The sequence below is a fragment of the Ipomoea nil genome, unplaced genomic scaffold (assembly GCF_001879475.1).
Source record: "Ipomoea nil cultivar Tokyo-kokei standard unplaced genomic scaffold, Asagao_1.1 scaffold0179, whole genome shotgun sequence".
NCBI lineage: Eukaryota > Viridiplantae > Streptophyta > Magnoliopsida > Solanales > Convolvulaceae > Ipomoea > Ipomoea nil.
The window spans coordinates 1,995,784-2,011,746 of record NW_017616607.1 but is presented as its reverse complement, the minus strand read 5'-3'; the positions used below and the strand labels follow the sequence as shown (position 1 = coordinate 2,011,746).

The 15,963-nt window shown below is 40.4% G+C and overlaps 1 protein-coding gene across 1 annotated transcript; it reads left to right on the top strand.

The window, feature by feature from the left end:
• Nucleotides 1-2,437: 2,437 nt before the first annotated feature.
• LOC109179637 (zinc finger BED domain-containing protein RICESLEEPER 2-like) lies at nt 2,438-3,627 on the top strand. The gene is made up of 3 exons (XM_019329131.1): nt 2,438-2,665; nt 2,749-3,485; nt 3,580-3,627. Exons 1-3 carry the CDS (start codon nt 2,509-2,511, stop codon nt 3,625-3,627), a joined length of 942 nt encoding a protein of 313 aa, XP_019184676.1. The 5' UTR covers nt 2,438-2,508.
• Nucleotides 3,628-15,963: the final 12,336 nt, after the last annotated feature.

Genomic DNA, 15,963 nt, shown 5'->3' with positions numbered 1-15,963 from the left:
GGGTCGGGGAAACATCAAACGGGGAAGCCAAAATCCCAAAGTGGGGTTCAAACCAGCGGGTAGCCGGTGGGTGAGGGATCACCCGCCGGCTGCCCGCCGGCGGTAGCAAATCCGGGCAGCGGGTGTAGGGGTGTAAATGAGCCGAGCCATTCGCGAGTCGCTCGTGAGCGGTTCGCTCAACGCTCGGCTCGAACTCGGTCAAAATCGAGCTCGGCTCGAGCTCGAGCAGCTCGTGAATTAAATGAGCACGAGCCGAGCTTAGGTATGGTAGGCTCGCGACTCGACGAGCCGCTCGCGAGCCTTATAATATATTATATAATATATAATATAATTATATTTATTTAGTATATAAAAATAATAATTAGGGGAGGGAAATTAAAATTTTAAACCGTAAAAAGTCAAAATCCCTAAAGGCCTAAACTTCCTAATTCCTAAAGAATAAAGATTTATAATCTCTCTAAAAAAAAAAAAAGATTTATAATCTCGCAGTTCTCGCTTCTCCCAAAATTTCAAACTGCCACGATTCAACTCAAATTCTCGCCTCTCAGACTTCATCGACCGCAGAGGCGCAGACGAACAGAGAGACTTCGTCGACATTAGAGAGCCGTCACCATCATCCACCTCCAGGCCGTCGTAGCGAGTCCAGAGTCTGCCGTTTCTCCAGGCTGCCGTCGCGGTAATTGCTTCACGCCACTAGAGTTGAGACCTCCAGATCGTCGCGATAATTGCTTCACGGAGTTCACGCCACCAGAGTGATTCTCCAATCTCCACTCTCCAGTAAGCATTTGCAATTTAAACTAATTAAGAATTATCTGTATTGCCATACTGCCTATTGCCTACTGCCTAATCCATAGGCAGTATTGCAGTAAGCAATTGAAACTAATTGTTGCTTTTATTCATTCTTAAGTTGTTGCTTTTATTCATTCTTAATTAGTTAAGCTATTGAAGGCTATTCATTCTTAATTAGTTATGAGAGTAAGCATAGGCATTTAGGCAGTAAGGTTGTTGTTTATGTTGCTTTTATGAAAGCTAAAAGGTTGTGAAAGCTATTCTTTAGGCAGTTAGGCAGTAAGGTTATGAAAGCTATTGTTTATGTTGCTTTTATCGGATTAGGCATTTAGGCAGTAAGCTAATATGTGGAATTTTGGATTAGTTGTTGCTTTGATTCATTCTGAATAATATTAATAATATGTTATGGTTGTAAGGTTGTTGAGGACTGAGGTATGATTACTTGATGACTTAATGTTGTTATTGTTTTTTCATTAGGCATGTCTACAGATAATTCACCTATCTCGCAAAATCTGCATACTTTAAATAGTGTGGTTGGTGAAAGCAGTGAAACTGTTAATGAATCCCAAGAACAGGTTGAAAGAGTTGAATTACATCTAGATGATCATGACACACAACAAAATGAAGAAACCCACGAACAAGAGTTTCAAACAAACAAGAGAAAAAAGACTTCAAGTGTATGGAATGATTTTCAAATAGTCAACGTAGATGGAGTGCAGAAGGTACAATGTAATCATTGTCACCATCAATTCGCATTAACTAAAACGGGCACAACAACTAGCTATAAGAGGCATCAAGACAAATGCGTTAAGAGAAAGACAAATTTGAGGTTAACTACTTAAATTTAAAAATAAATTTATATATTTCAAATTTTCAATTCATTATTAATAGTAATGGTATTGGTTTTGTAGGTCACCGATCAACAAACAAAGTTAAATTTTATGCCTAGTGATGGAGTTTCATCTTCCCTTCCTCCATTACATCCTGGATATTTTGACATGGAAAGAATGAGGGAGTTTGCTGCTAATTGGGTCATGATGCATGAACATCCGTTTACTATTTTGGAGGAAGCAGGATTTAACCTAATGATGAAACAAGGATGGGCGGAGTGGAAAAAAATTAGTAGAAATACAAGCAAAGTAGATTGGTTGAAGGTTTATGAGATCGAAAAGAAGAAGTTGAAGAAAAATCTCGAAAGTGTTAGCAAAGTAAGTTTGACAACAGATTGTTGGAAATCAAAAAATCAGAAGATTGAGTATATGGTTGTCACTGGACACTGGATTGATTCTTCTTGGCGGTTGCAGAAGAGAGTTTTAAGCTTCATTAACATTCCACCACCGAGGGGAGGTCTTCAGCTTTCTGATGCTATATTTGGATGCATGAAAGAGTGGGGCGTTGAAAAGAAAGTTTTTACAATTACAGTTGATAATGCTTCAAGTAATGATTCTGCTATTAGGTACATGAAAGATACACTCCAAAGGTCAAGAAGTTTGGTATGTGGGGGACGTTTGTTTCATGTTCGTTGTTGTGCACACATCTTAAACTTGTGTGTTCAAGATGGATTAGATGAACATCATTAGTGATGTTAGAGATAGTGTGGAATATGTGAACCGGTCGGAATCCAAGCGTATAAAATTTGCTAATTGTGTGCAACAATTGCAATTGAAAGATAGGAAATTGATTCGTGATTGTAAAACTAGATGGAACTCAACTTTTGAAATGTTAATTTGTGCACTCAAGTTCAAAGAAGCGTTTACGATGCTAAAAGATCGTGATCCATTCTTTGACAGTTGTCCATTAGAAGATGATTGGGACAAGGTTGCCAAAGTTTGCTCAATTTTAGAGGCTTTTTGGACAGCTACTCACATTATTTCAGGTTTGTTTCTTTTGATTATTTTTTTAATTTAATTGAGGTTGTGACTTTTAATTTGTGATTATCTAAATTCAAATTTATTTCAGGTTCTGAGTATCCTACTTCAAATTTGTTCCTTCAAGAAGTTCAAAAAATCAAATCAACATTGGATAGTCATGTAGATGATGAAGATGACTTTATTAGGGATTTGGTTAAGAGAATGAAGAAAAAGTTTGATAAATATTGGGGTGAGTGCAATTTGTTGATGGCTATAGGTGCTATCTTTGATCCAACAAAGAAAATGCTTGCAGTTGAATTTTGTTTCCCTAGACTTTATTCTTATCAGGAAGCTAGGGAGAATATAACAAAAGTGAAGGAGATCATCAATACTCTTTATGAAGAGTATGTTGCTGAATCAATGAATAAAGGAAATTCTGAAAGTTCGGGTTCTTCCAACACTTTTGGAAGCCAAGTCAATCGCCAAAAGTCTACATATGCTTGGGAAGATTTTGAGGGATTTTGCGCACAAGTTGAAACTTTAGGGCCTAAAAACTCGGAATTAGTAGACTATCTAGAAAAAGAACGTCTTAAGACTACTGAGGTTCCTGACAACTTTTGTTCTTTAGACTGGTGGAAGAGGCATAGAGTGCAATATCCAATATTATCAAGAATGGCAGTAGATATTTTAGCTATACATGTTAGCACTGTGGCTTCAGAAGCAACATTTAGTGGTGGGACAAGGGTAATTGATTCGTATCGTGCATCATTGTTACCTGAAACAGCACAAGCTTTACTTTGTGGGGGTGATTGGCTTCGACATATACATGGAGTTACAAAAAATAAAGTAAGTTAACTTTTATGCTTAATGATACATTATCTTTTTAAAACTTTTGTTTAATTGTATATTTATTTATTTATTTATTTATTTATTTTCGCAGAAAGATAAATCCTTTCAAGAAATATTTCTTCCGACATCCAACTCATGAAAGTAAGTTACTAAGTAATATACTTGTCTAACTATTTTTAATTACTTTATTTTGTTATCTAATATTATTAATATTTTTTTGCAAGTTGAACAGATATTTCTTGTTTTGAATTGCTTATCTCGGAAGAAATATTTATGTACAAGGAATCAAGGACCATTGTGGTTGTTTTATGTCTTGTAGTTTGTTGTGAATTGCGAACTTATTTTGAGGTGCTTTGAAGTTTGAAAAATGTTGTTGATTTATGTCTTGTAATTTGTTGCGAACTTATTTTGAGTGCTTTGATTTGAAATTTGTATTATTTATGTATGGATAAAAGTCATAAAATAAAGTAGTTTAAATTTTAAATCAAACAGGTAAAAATCGTGATAAAAATTGAGCTCAAATTCGAGCCTGAACTCGAGCTCGAGTTCAGGCTCGAATTCGAGCTTGAGCTCGAACAATCGAGCTGCACGAGCTCGAGCTCGAGCAACTCAACAATTGCCGAGCTCGAGCTCGAGCATCAATTCACGAGCTCGAGCTCAAGCAGTGCTATCATTAACGAGCTCGAGCATGAGCATACCCAGGCTCGGGCTCGGCTCGGCTCGTTTACACCCCTAAGCGGGTGCCCGGCGGGCAGCTGTCCGCCCGCCGGCTGCCCGCTGCCGGCGTTGCCCAAGAAGGCCGCGGGTAGGTGGCGGGTCCCCTACCCCCACTTACCCCCCACTGACTCTTTCATCACAAAAACGCCCCGGGAACCTTTGTGGAACCCGAAACCATGCTTAGACACTTTCAAACGCAATTTATAACACACGTAGACAATTAACGGATCAAAATCAAGAAACATACGGCACATAACCTATCATGCTTTTCTAAACATAATCAACACCCAATCATGCGAATTCCCACCCCATATACCAAGAATGATATCATACGATAAGACCTAGGGTTCTAATCACTTTTAAATCAACAAGGACACAATTCATCTTCAAATATCAAGATTCGGTAAGAATATCACATAAACATCAAGAACATCTTACAATTATCAAGAACATCATATAATCATCAAGAACGTTATATAATTATCAAGGACACCATAATTATCAAGAACATCTCATCATCAAGATCACCCATGGAATTATCCCATCAATCATCAATAATAATATCACAAATCATCAATACACAATAATATGGGGAAATCCTACGGGGGAAATCATAGCTATGAAAATAGGTTTTGTTGAGACATGGGTTACCTCTTAGCCTTAATTAATTCCTTGGCTATGAAGGGTCTTTCTTTAAGCTTTCTTGATTTCTTCTAAGGGGATTCTTGGAGCTCTTTTGGGGTGGTGGGGCGTTATTCTCGTGGGGGGTTCTAGGTGCCCTCTAGGTTCCCTATTTATATATCTAAGGGTCTTATTTAGGATCTAATCCTTTTAGCACTAGGGGGTGGGTTAAGAGATGGGTGCCCACGGACTATGGTGGGCTTTTTCCTAATTAATTTCTATAGTTTAATTCTTTCTTTTGGGTAATTGATTAAAGGATTAATTGGTTTTAGGGGTCGTAACACGGGGTGTTACAAGTAGTTTGAACAGTTACCTAAACTGGGGACCAATTGACCACTTCTAGGCCGACCGCTCGGTCGCTAGCTAGGTAGTATCACCCCCAACACTCTTAATCCCCACAAGTATCTAGTATGATTTTCCACCAAGTCCAACTTAACCATGAAGCCGAAGGGTGTAAACAATACTATAACGGGTATTAACTAATAAAAATTATATCTTGATATATGATAAGTTTATTTACTTTAATGAAGTGATTTAATATGCAAACATACATAGTGTAAGATCAATAAATTAATTAGTATCTTCTCAAATGTTCTGTTGAGTCGGAGTGTAAGGAGCTCTTGAATTGTGAATTTAACGTTTTGGAAGAAAAACTAAATTAATTAATAAGAATCATAGGTGAAATGAGCAAACATGATCAATAATGATAACTTAAAAAGGAAAACATAATTTAAAAGTATTGACATTAATTAAACGCGGTAATCTTTCGAATTATTTTGTTTTAATCAGTCGCTTCTCAAGACAATTAATGAGATATGTAAGTACCTGTATGGGTAGCTCAACTGGTCACAGAGGTGAAATTTTGAAAGAATGACTAAGGATCGAGTCTCACCAGCGGCAGTGTGGGAGCAACCTCTCAAAATGAGGGGGTTCCTTGTGCGCAGTGAGCACGGGTCTCTCTCAACCTCTCAAAGTGAGGGGGGTTCACTCTCTCAACCTCTCAAAGTGAGGGGGGTTCCCTTTGAGAGGGGTTCACTCTCTCAACCTCTCAAAGTGAGGGGGGTTCCTTGTGCGCAGTGAACAAAGGTCTAGCCTCTGTGGTTTATGTTCAGTTGAGTTACCATGATTGATTTACATCCTCCCCTTTGGAAGAATTAATGAGATATGTAAATATTATATTTTATTTTTTGTAAATAATAATTCCTTCTCCTAACTGGCTAAATGTTTGGTCTCATTGGACGGCGTATTCTTTATTATATTCCCCGACATATAGTATGTACATAGAACTGATAGAAATGGAGTGTATGCATAAAATGTCCAAAAATTAAATATGATTCCCAAGCTAAGGTAGGTTGTTTGGAAAATTTAATGGAAACGGGTAAAGATTCCCTTCCACCTCTTATCATAATAACTATAATAAGAACGGACCAACATAATCTTGTCTTAGCTTAATTAGGTACGAGAATTGAAGAAATAGATAGATTTGTTGGCTGCAACGTAACCTAACCGAAAGATATGGAATATTTTAATAATGACTATTATCCTTATCATTGATTAAATGAGGGTTATCCACAACAACAAAAGAATATTATTATTTAGAATAAAAACTAAATATGTCATTGAAATACACTGTCATTCAATTAAGAAAATTACAATGAAAAATTGTATCTGTGACTCCTGAGTTATATCCAAATTCTGACTTAGTACATCAACTATGATTGTATCTATTTTTAGTTCATCAGTTATATGTGTGAAGTTTTAGGGATCTGTTTAAACTGACAGAAAAAACTCAAAAACCTTTAAAATTTGAGGAGTAAAGTAAAAGAAATTCACATTTTATTCCCGTTATATTAAAACCACTTTTGAAATATTATTTTCTACTTCCCAATCTCCTATTTCAATGTTCTTCAACTTCAAAAGCTTTTCAATAACTTTCGTATGACTTGGTTAGGAACCTGTCTCTTGTATAAGGAACCAAAGACTCATTACAAACAAGGGAACACTTGATCACCGTCTTCAAGCTTGTGAAACACATTATCCTATCAGTTTTCGATTTCCCTTACTAAGCAAGAAAGGTAATCAAACCAAAATTTTTGAGATACAAAAAGATATCAAATTTCTCAAGTTGCTTTTATGAGAAATTCACCAACGGAGTAACTTGAGATTTTTAGTATATAAAAATTCTTTCGTAAACTATGAGTAGCTTAGTCAAGAATCACATATCTTGACAACATATAAAAATTCTATTATATATATCCATCATTAGACAACCTCTCAACTATTTTCTTAAAAACCAAAGTAATGAAGGAGCAACCTTGATATCACATAATGACACAAGGAGCCTAAGACATAGCCACAGAGGTTACAAAAGTTTTTAGAATTTTCATAATAAAAAAATAAAAAATAAAAAAAAATAAAAAAAAAGAGTATCAGGTTCCTTAAAACTGTTCACAGGTTCCTTATACGAGACTCATGTTTCTAACAAGTCATACGATGGTTTTTGAAATGCTTTTAGAATTGAAGAACCTAAGAAGGTTAGGAAGTGGAAAATAATGTTGTGAAAGTGGTTTCAATATAAGATAAGAATAAAATGTGAATTTTCTACTTTATCCCTCAAATTCTAAAGGTTTTTGAGTTTTTCCGTCAGTTTAAACAGATCCCAAACGTTAGGGACCAAACGTGTCATTTCGCTCATAACTAAGGAACTAAAAATGAATATGATCATAGTTGAAAGGCTCAGTCAAAACTTGAGTATAACTCAGAGATCAAATGTACAACTTTCTCAATTATAATTGAGTCCTCAAACAATTCAAAATCATGTAATTAGATTAAAAGTGATATGCATTCTCGGTTGTAAGCTAACGTGGCAATTAACATAAAAAAACATTAATTTTAAATCTATTTAATAACTTTAATAAATTAAATTAAAATAAACTCAGCCCCTTTAGTGACCAAATTTTAGTTTTATTAGTCGAATGACAAATTGTAATTGTTTTTAGTCGAATGACAAATTATAGTTTCATGATCTATTTGATCCTTAAAATTTTTATTGTCTAGTTTTTGGATGTAGTTTGTTTTTTGTTTTTTTTTCTTATCATTTAGATCAACGAGTACAATATAATTAATATTCATATTAATAAATATACTTAATTAAACTATAAAATTATTGTAATCGATAATTAATACAATTGTAAGAGACCGTTTGGTACTTTCCATCAATTAAATTCCTAGAAAAATTAAAAGTGTAGTTTAGTGTGGGTGAAAAAGTGTAAACGGAGATGGAATCTCCGATTATCATTCTCACAAGGATGATAAATTTGGAAGCACTAAGATGATGCTAGTGAGTGGATTTCAAGCTTGTCATATACAAGTTCCAAGAAAAGCATTGATGCAAGTAGATTGAGAGTAAAAGTAGAGAGAGTATGCAAATAGAAATCAATTAAAGAAGAACGGGTGGATGATTGTCCCTACGTTGCAATGTGCCTTAGTGTATAAGATAGGAGTGTGAGATTGTGAGGATTGTGATTTCAAGAGTAGTAGTTTGCAAATGCCATAGCCAATTTTGGTCATTACGGCCTATCATAGATCAATATGGCACCCGAGTGTCCACAATCTCTATGAGGCCATTCATTGATGAACACCTAACCTACACTCCTTCCCGAGCTACGCCCTCTTGGATTTAAGGCAGGGATTGTGATCTGACTACAAGCTATCCTAGGCTTGGCAATCTCTTGCCTAAGCTTAGGAATCCTAGAACATTCATGTAGTTGAGCCCTTGATTGCAGCATATTTCTCAAACAAATAATTACTTGGAGTACGAGTTATCGATCCACAGGGAAGTGGGGTATTAAGCACTAGCTACTAATTTATTCACGAGAAACTAATCCTAACGAAAGACATGGACGATTGATTAAAAATAAAACAAATGTAAAAGCAAGATTCAGGTTTTGAAATCAATAGAGAGAAGATGAGATTCCTGAGATTTTTAAGTATTTAATCACCTAGTACCAAACTTAAGGACAATATCAAATCTGGATTTAAACAAGTATGAGGATGCAAGGTGGTATAGAGCTACTCCCGTAGTCCCTAACACTAGTCAATATCCACTCCCGTGATATAAACACCCAATAAAACAAGAACAAGCATTCATAATAAATTCCTAACTACTACCATCTCCCGATGTGCAATAATCAAGAATTAAACTCCCTAACAAAATTTCCCTCTCCCAAGGTGCAATAGTTGAGTGCAATTGTGTGTGCCCTAAAGTATGCCTAACTCCCGTTATGACACCAAGATAGCTATGTGATGTGAGTCTAATTGTGCATGTTTCTAGTATTAGTTTGAATGTATTTGTTAGGCTTAAGTTCATGAATTAGGTAATTTAATTGCGTAATCCCTTATTTTATCATTAAGATATGGTTTTTACACTTGATTTGAATGTTTTACGTTGTTTGTTAGTGTTTTGGAACCATTATAGATCAAGTGCAAAAGCAAGGAAAATTCTAGGATGAGTTTGGAGCCAAAACAAAGTCAAGGTGAAGCTAATAAGGTGGCTAAAATGCTTGAAAGAGAGCCAAAGTGTGGTGCTTTCAATGGATTTTATCACAAAAACCAAAGAAGGGAAAAGTTGAGCAAAAGAGCAAATAGTTGTAATTCTCGCTGAATTCGGCAATAGCTTAGTATTTTGATCATATATCATGCTAGGAATGTCCGATTTAGGTTGATGGGGTATGGACCTAGTGGGCCTAGGGCCCGAAGAAGAAAGGAGGCAAGATGAAATAGAAGATTGGGCCCATGAAAAAACCAGAAAGGAAAGCCCAAAGGATAGCCCTGGAACAAGCCCAGGAGGCCAGCGCGAGCTGGAGTTTAGCACAAGCAAGGAGTCGGGTCGGTAAAATAGCCGTTGGCATTTAAGATCCCCTTCAAGGCCCGATCAAACAGGCCGTTGGGAAGCCCAGTAACGGCAGTTCAACAGCCATTGAGTGCAATAAGGCCACTTTATGGCACTTCAATATACACATTTAATATTAACAAGGGTGACCCAGTATAAAAGGGGCCCTTCAGGGAGTGTAGAAGGAAGCCAAGTCAAGTTGTTCAAAAAGAATACTAAAAAAAACACAAAGAGTTATAGCCATTTCTCTTGACAAGTCCATCGCTTTACTTCAAACGGTGAATCCACCAACCACGGTTGTGTTGGACCTCCCTGGGCTCAAAAAACCTAAAACCAACACTGGCGTCGTCTGTGGGGACGTGATGAAAGGAAGTGTTTACCTCTTTGATCTGAGTGAATTCGGGAAGCGTCTGGAGAATGGAGTCAACGAGAACAAGAGATTGAAACTATGGCAGGAGAACAAAGTCATGCTTCCAGAAGCCGTAGTGCACGGGATGCTGAATTGGACCCGCGTGAACAAAGGAGTCAGCGGAGCTCGCGAGAGCGGGATGATGACTCGGTGCCTCACCCGCCACTGCAGCCCACGGTACCGCTTACAACCGCACAGATAGATGCCATCACCCGAGCAGTAGCCGATTGAACGCGAGGAGAAGAGCCTCGTCGAGCCCTTAGTGGCCCTGGGAGAGGTCGCGCAATCAGGGCCATCCTCAAGAACATGAGGACAGAATCTAGGGAAATCGAGGGTAAGACAATCAGCCCGTTTGGTCTGTGCATTCAAGGTTAGGCCCCCGCGCCTCTCGGTGTCCCGCGTTAGAGCGGCTGGGGGAGAGGGTAGCCAGTCGGGTCCGACTTCGCCGGCATGTCACTCGGGAAAGAATAACCCGTTCGAGGAAAACTAAGGCCCAGAGTCGACGAACTCAGAGGCGTGCGACGGAGGACTGGCCGCAAGACGAATCTCAGGAAGGAGAAAGTACCGAATCAACAGGGAATCGGATGGGGAACCCTGACGAGATAGCCTACCTGGCGCAGGAGATACGTAATTTGAAAGATCAGGTGGAAGGTAAGGTCAAGTCATCCGGTCGAGCCTTGCTCACCGCCCTGCCGCTTTCGGCAGAGATCATGTCGTTCAAGATACCCGGCGATTTCAAATTCCCGGAGCAAGCTACCTTTGACGGGACAGGCGACCCCGTGAACACCTCTTAAGCTACCAGGCGAAGATGCAGGTTCTGGGCATTAAAGACCCGGTCATGTATCGTGCTTTCTTGCCGACCTTGAAAGGATCTGCCCAAAGATGGCTCGTCGCCCTTCCGCCAGGGTCGATCAGCAGTTTCGAAGGTTTGGCCGACCGCTTCATGAGCCAGTACGTAGCCAATATCAAGCCCTAGAAAGACCTCACGCATCTCGGTGACATCCACCAGGAGGAAGGTGGGTCGCTCAAAACTTACTTGGACCGGGGCAGAGGGAGATCCAGTCTATAGAGGAAGTCGAGGATCAGACTGCGCTTACGTTTTTCATCGAGTCACTTCGATCCGGGCAGTTGTACCGCGATCTACGGGACAATCGGTCGACCACGTATGCAGAGGTCATCCACTTGGCCAATAAACGAGCCAATACCGAGCAAGCATTGAAATACAAGCGGCAGCGAGAGGTCAGAGGTACCTTTGAGACCAAACGAGTAAGAAGGGAAACTAGGGAAAAGCACCGGGGATATCGATCCGGCCACCCGGAGGGGAGGCGTGCTTACAACAAGACCGGTGCTCACTCTTACCGGCCACCTCCCCCTCGTCAGGTGCACGAAATCAAGAAGGACACGTCACCACCAGATTCCCCGTCGAACGTTCATCATGATGGGGTGGATTCCAGCAAGCCGTCTAAGTATTGCCGCTATCACAAATCATACACTCACAGCACAGAAGAGTGTTTTTACTTAAAGAAAATCATGGAGGAGGTCATTCAACAAGGTACTCAACCTCCCAACCAATGGCGAAGAAAAGCCGCATCTCAGGACAAGGCGAGTGATGAGCCCTCTGGATCGGGCGACAGAAACCGCGGCAAGCTGCCGGACGCAGCAGAAGAGGAAGCTGATGCGGCCCAACATATGAAGATCCATTAAGAGTACTAATTGGGCCAATCACAAGGCCCAAGTCCAAACAATTAAGGCAACTCTTCATTGGTGATGTTCAAAGATGGTGGAAATCCAAGTCAAGCCCATTTGCAAAATATGAAGAAGAACTCAAGGCTTTAATTCAATAAAATTCTTAAGTTTTTCTTTACACTTGTGTAAGAAACCTTATGGCTAATTGTGGACTCAATTAGTGGCTAGTCGTGGACTCGACTAGCAAATTGATTCGTGGACTCGAATCAATCTTCCTTTCTTCAGCCTTAGATTTAGGGTCGTGGACTCGTTCTTGAATCGAAGGAAACTAGATCCGAATCTAGTTGATTGAAGATTGCATCATCGAGGTACTTGAAGCTACAATGGGATTCTTCCAAGTCTTTGAGGATTCGAGACAAAGGGTTTCTCGTGAGGTTTAAGGTATTTTGATCCATCTCTATCTTGCACTGAGAGTAATCTTGGGACAATATTCCATATTTATTTGAACCTTGGACTAGGTTCATATCAATTTAATAATAGGAACCAGTACACATGGAATCCAGTATGGGTAAATAGTGGGCTCATCACAAGGCCCATAACTACGACCTTAAAACATCATTGGTGGAACAAACAACAAAGACCAATAATAAGTCCATTCGATAGAGGAAAATATTATAGTGGCCAATTTCAAGTGATATCATGGATCGAAGACAATGCTTACAAGATTCGAGGTCGAATCATTTTCAAGAAGGGGAGGATGATGCGGCCCAACATATGAAGATCAATATCTCACTAACCAGAAGGAATTAGACAGTGTATAATATATCAAAAGAACGCCCCAGAAGAGATATACAACATATCCAAATTTCAGATAAAACTAACCAGTGGATCTCGAGATATAGGTAATTCTTTGAAATTGGTCACAGCTCGCGGAAATCTGGACAGGGTGTGATTGAGACGTGATTGCGCGTAAATGCGCTTTGGATATAGGTAAGGGTAAGATGGGGTTGTTTTCTTGACAGAATATGTGGTAATATGGTGCTTAGGAGGTGTGAGGTCTCGTTGATATTGGACGGGAAAAAGGGAAAACACTTTCGGGATTGTTTTTCAAGAAACTGGAGAACATGTATCAAGATTCAAGAACACAATCAAGAATGCAAAAGAAAATTTTTTTGGGGGTTTTTTTAATGAATAAGACACGAATAAATGTAGTATGTAAGATAAGAACGAGATAAACCTAGGGAACCAAAGAAACCAAATTTCCAATGATAACGAGACAAACCTAGGCTCTGAATACCAAATTGATATGAACCTAGTCCAAGGTTCAAATAAATATGGAATATTGTCCCAAGATTACTCTCAGTGCAAGATAGAGATGGATCAAAATACCTTAAACCTCACGAGAAACCCTTTGTCTCGAATCCTCAAAGACTTGGAAGAATCCCATTGTAGCTTCAAGTACCTCGATGATGCAATCTTCAATCAACTAGAGTCGGATCTAGTTTCCTTCGATTCAAGAACGAGTCCACGACCCTAAATCTAAGGCTGAAGAAAGGAAGATTGATTCGAGTCCACGAATCAATTTGCTAGTCGAGTCCACGACTAGCCACTAATTGAGTCCACAATTAGCCATAAGGTTTCTTACACAAGTGTAAAGAAAAACTTAAGAATTTTATTGAATTAAAGCCTTGAGTTCTTCTTCATATTTTGCAAATGGGCTTGACTTGGATTTCCACCATCTTTGAACATCACCAATGAAGAGTTGCCTTAATTGTTTGGACTTGGGCCTTGTGATTGGCCCAATTAGTACTCTTAATGGATCTTCATATGTTGGGCCGCATCAGAAGCACAATGGAAGCAAAAACCCGCCATCAACATGATTGTCGGCGGTCCAGAAGGGGGTGACTCGTCAAACACACGAAAGATATGGGCTACGCAGTTGTATGTCGGGACAGTGTACGGGCTGGAAAGCAGCGCCAAAAAGGTGTGTCGAGGGTCGATCACCTTCAGTGAAAAAGACTTACCCTCTGGCCAGATGTCATATCGAGATGCGCTAGTCATCGCGATGGATGTGAACGGGGTAGTCGTCTGGCGAGTCCTGGTCGACACCAGGAGTAGCGTTAATGTTCTATACCAGAGACCTTCACCAAATTGGGCATGGCCCGAGAGCAGCTGGTTTCAGTGAAAACGCCATTAGCCGATTTTACGGGGGATTCCATAGAGTCGGAAGGCTCTATCGTCTTGCCCGTAGAAATTGGTTGTTATCCAAATGTGCGAAGGTTGGACATGAAGTTCGTCGTGGTCGACATGGTATGCTTGCACAACCTGATTCTAGGGCGACCAGGCCTGAAGGACTTGGGAGCCCTTATCTCTGTTGAGCACCTGTGCTTAAAGTTCCAGACGCCGACCGGGATAAGAGCAGCTCGTTGCGACCAGAGGGCCGCCCGTGAGTGCTACCTACAAGCCTGTCGGCGGATGGGTAAGCGTGAGATGCGGGTACATGAAATCACTGAACGAGTTACAAAGAAGGCGATACCCCCACGACCCGAGCGACGGGTGCAGATTGGGGTCAGCCTCGAGGAGGAAATACGGACGGAGAACCGGTTGGGCTTCGCCTGGGGGCCGGAAGATATGTCCGGCGTAGACCGATCCATCATATCGCAGAAGTTAGTGGTGGATCCCAGCCATCGACCGGTGATCTAGAAGAAAAGGTATCTGTCCAATAATCGACGTGAGTTCGTCAAGAAAGAGGTCGACACATTGTTAGCGGCAGGCCATATCCGAGAGGTAAAATATCTAGACTAGTTGGCCAACGTGGTACTAGTGCCGAAGCCGCCTGCTTGGAGAATGTGTGTCGACTATATCGACCTTAATAAGGCCTTCCCCATGCCAAGAATCGACCAGTTAGTCGACGAGACTGTGGGGCCAGCTCTGTTGCGCTCCATGGATGCCTTTCAGGGATATCATTAGATTTACATGGACAAGGCCGACGAAGAGAAAAAAATGTTTATTACCCCCGACGGCATGTACTACTACCAAGTAATGCCCTTTGGACTGAAGAAAGCTAGAGCCACGTACACCAGGATGGTCGCTCGACTATTCTAGGACTTATTAGGAAAGTCTATGGCAGCGTACGTCGACGACATGTTGGTCAAGAGTCGAGAAGAATCGGGCCACACCCGGGACTTGGCCGAGTGCTTCCAGGTAATGCTAAAATTTAATTTGTGACTTAACCCCAAGAAATGTGCCTTTGCTGTATAAGGGGGGAAGTTCTTGGGGTACATGGTGACCAAAAAGGGTATCGAGCCGAACCCGGAAAAGGTCATTGTAACACCCCAGATTTTTAAGACATTTAAAACTTATATAATAAAGGTGACATCTGAATAAATCCCAAAGCGTAACATAAGAGTATGGGGTGCTATGCCACACCTGGGCTAGAGAACCCAAGTGCACAGGCAGTCTAGCTACTGTCCTCCGAAATGTAAATGCATAACATGGCACGCAGGCCGAAAGGGAAACTATACTACTACTACGCTCCAGCTCTAGCGCGCTCCAGTGCTCTAACCATCAGTGCCTGAAAGCCAAATATATCTGTTCAGCGAGAGATGCTGGTAACCCACTCCAACGCGTTGAAATACAATACATATAGCAATATATATAGATATATAAAAACCATTTTGAGCATGAGGCTATATCCTACGAACTCTAGCTTTAAAACCGGGAATGACTCGATAGATAATGCCAGACACAAGCAACAGTTACGATAGTCATGAGCAGTTCACAATAAATAAGGCGAATAAGGCAAGGCATAAACAGTAATCATAACTCAACATAAACAGTCCCCAACATAAATCTCGCAGTCACTCCGTCAAGATACTCATAACCACAACTCTTCCATATCTCAACACATGGCACATTTTGTTGGCGCCACAGGACCAATCGCATGCCCATACATGAGGGTCAGCGCGTATAGCTCTGACACGGCCCCGCAGCACCCTGCCCCGTATCGCAACACGGAGGGGTCGATCGCAACCGACCGATGAACCGCAGCTCATAAGAATGTGTAATCTGACTGTAGCCAGGAATTCCCA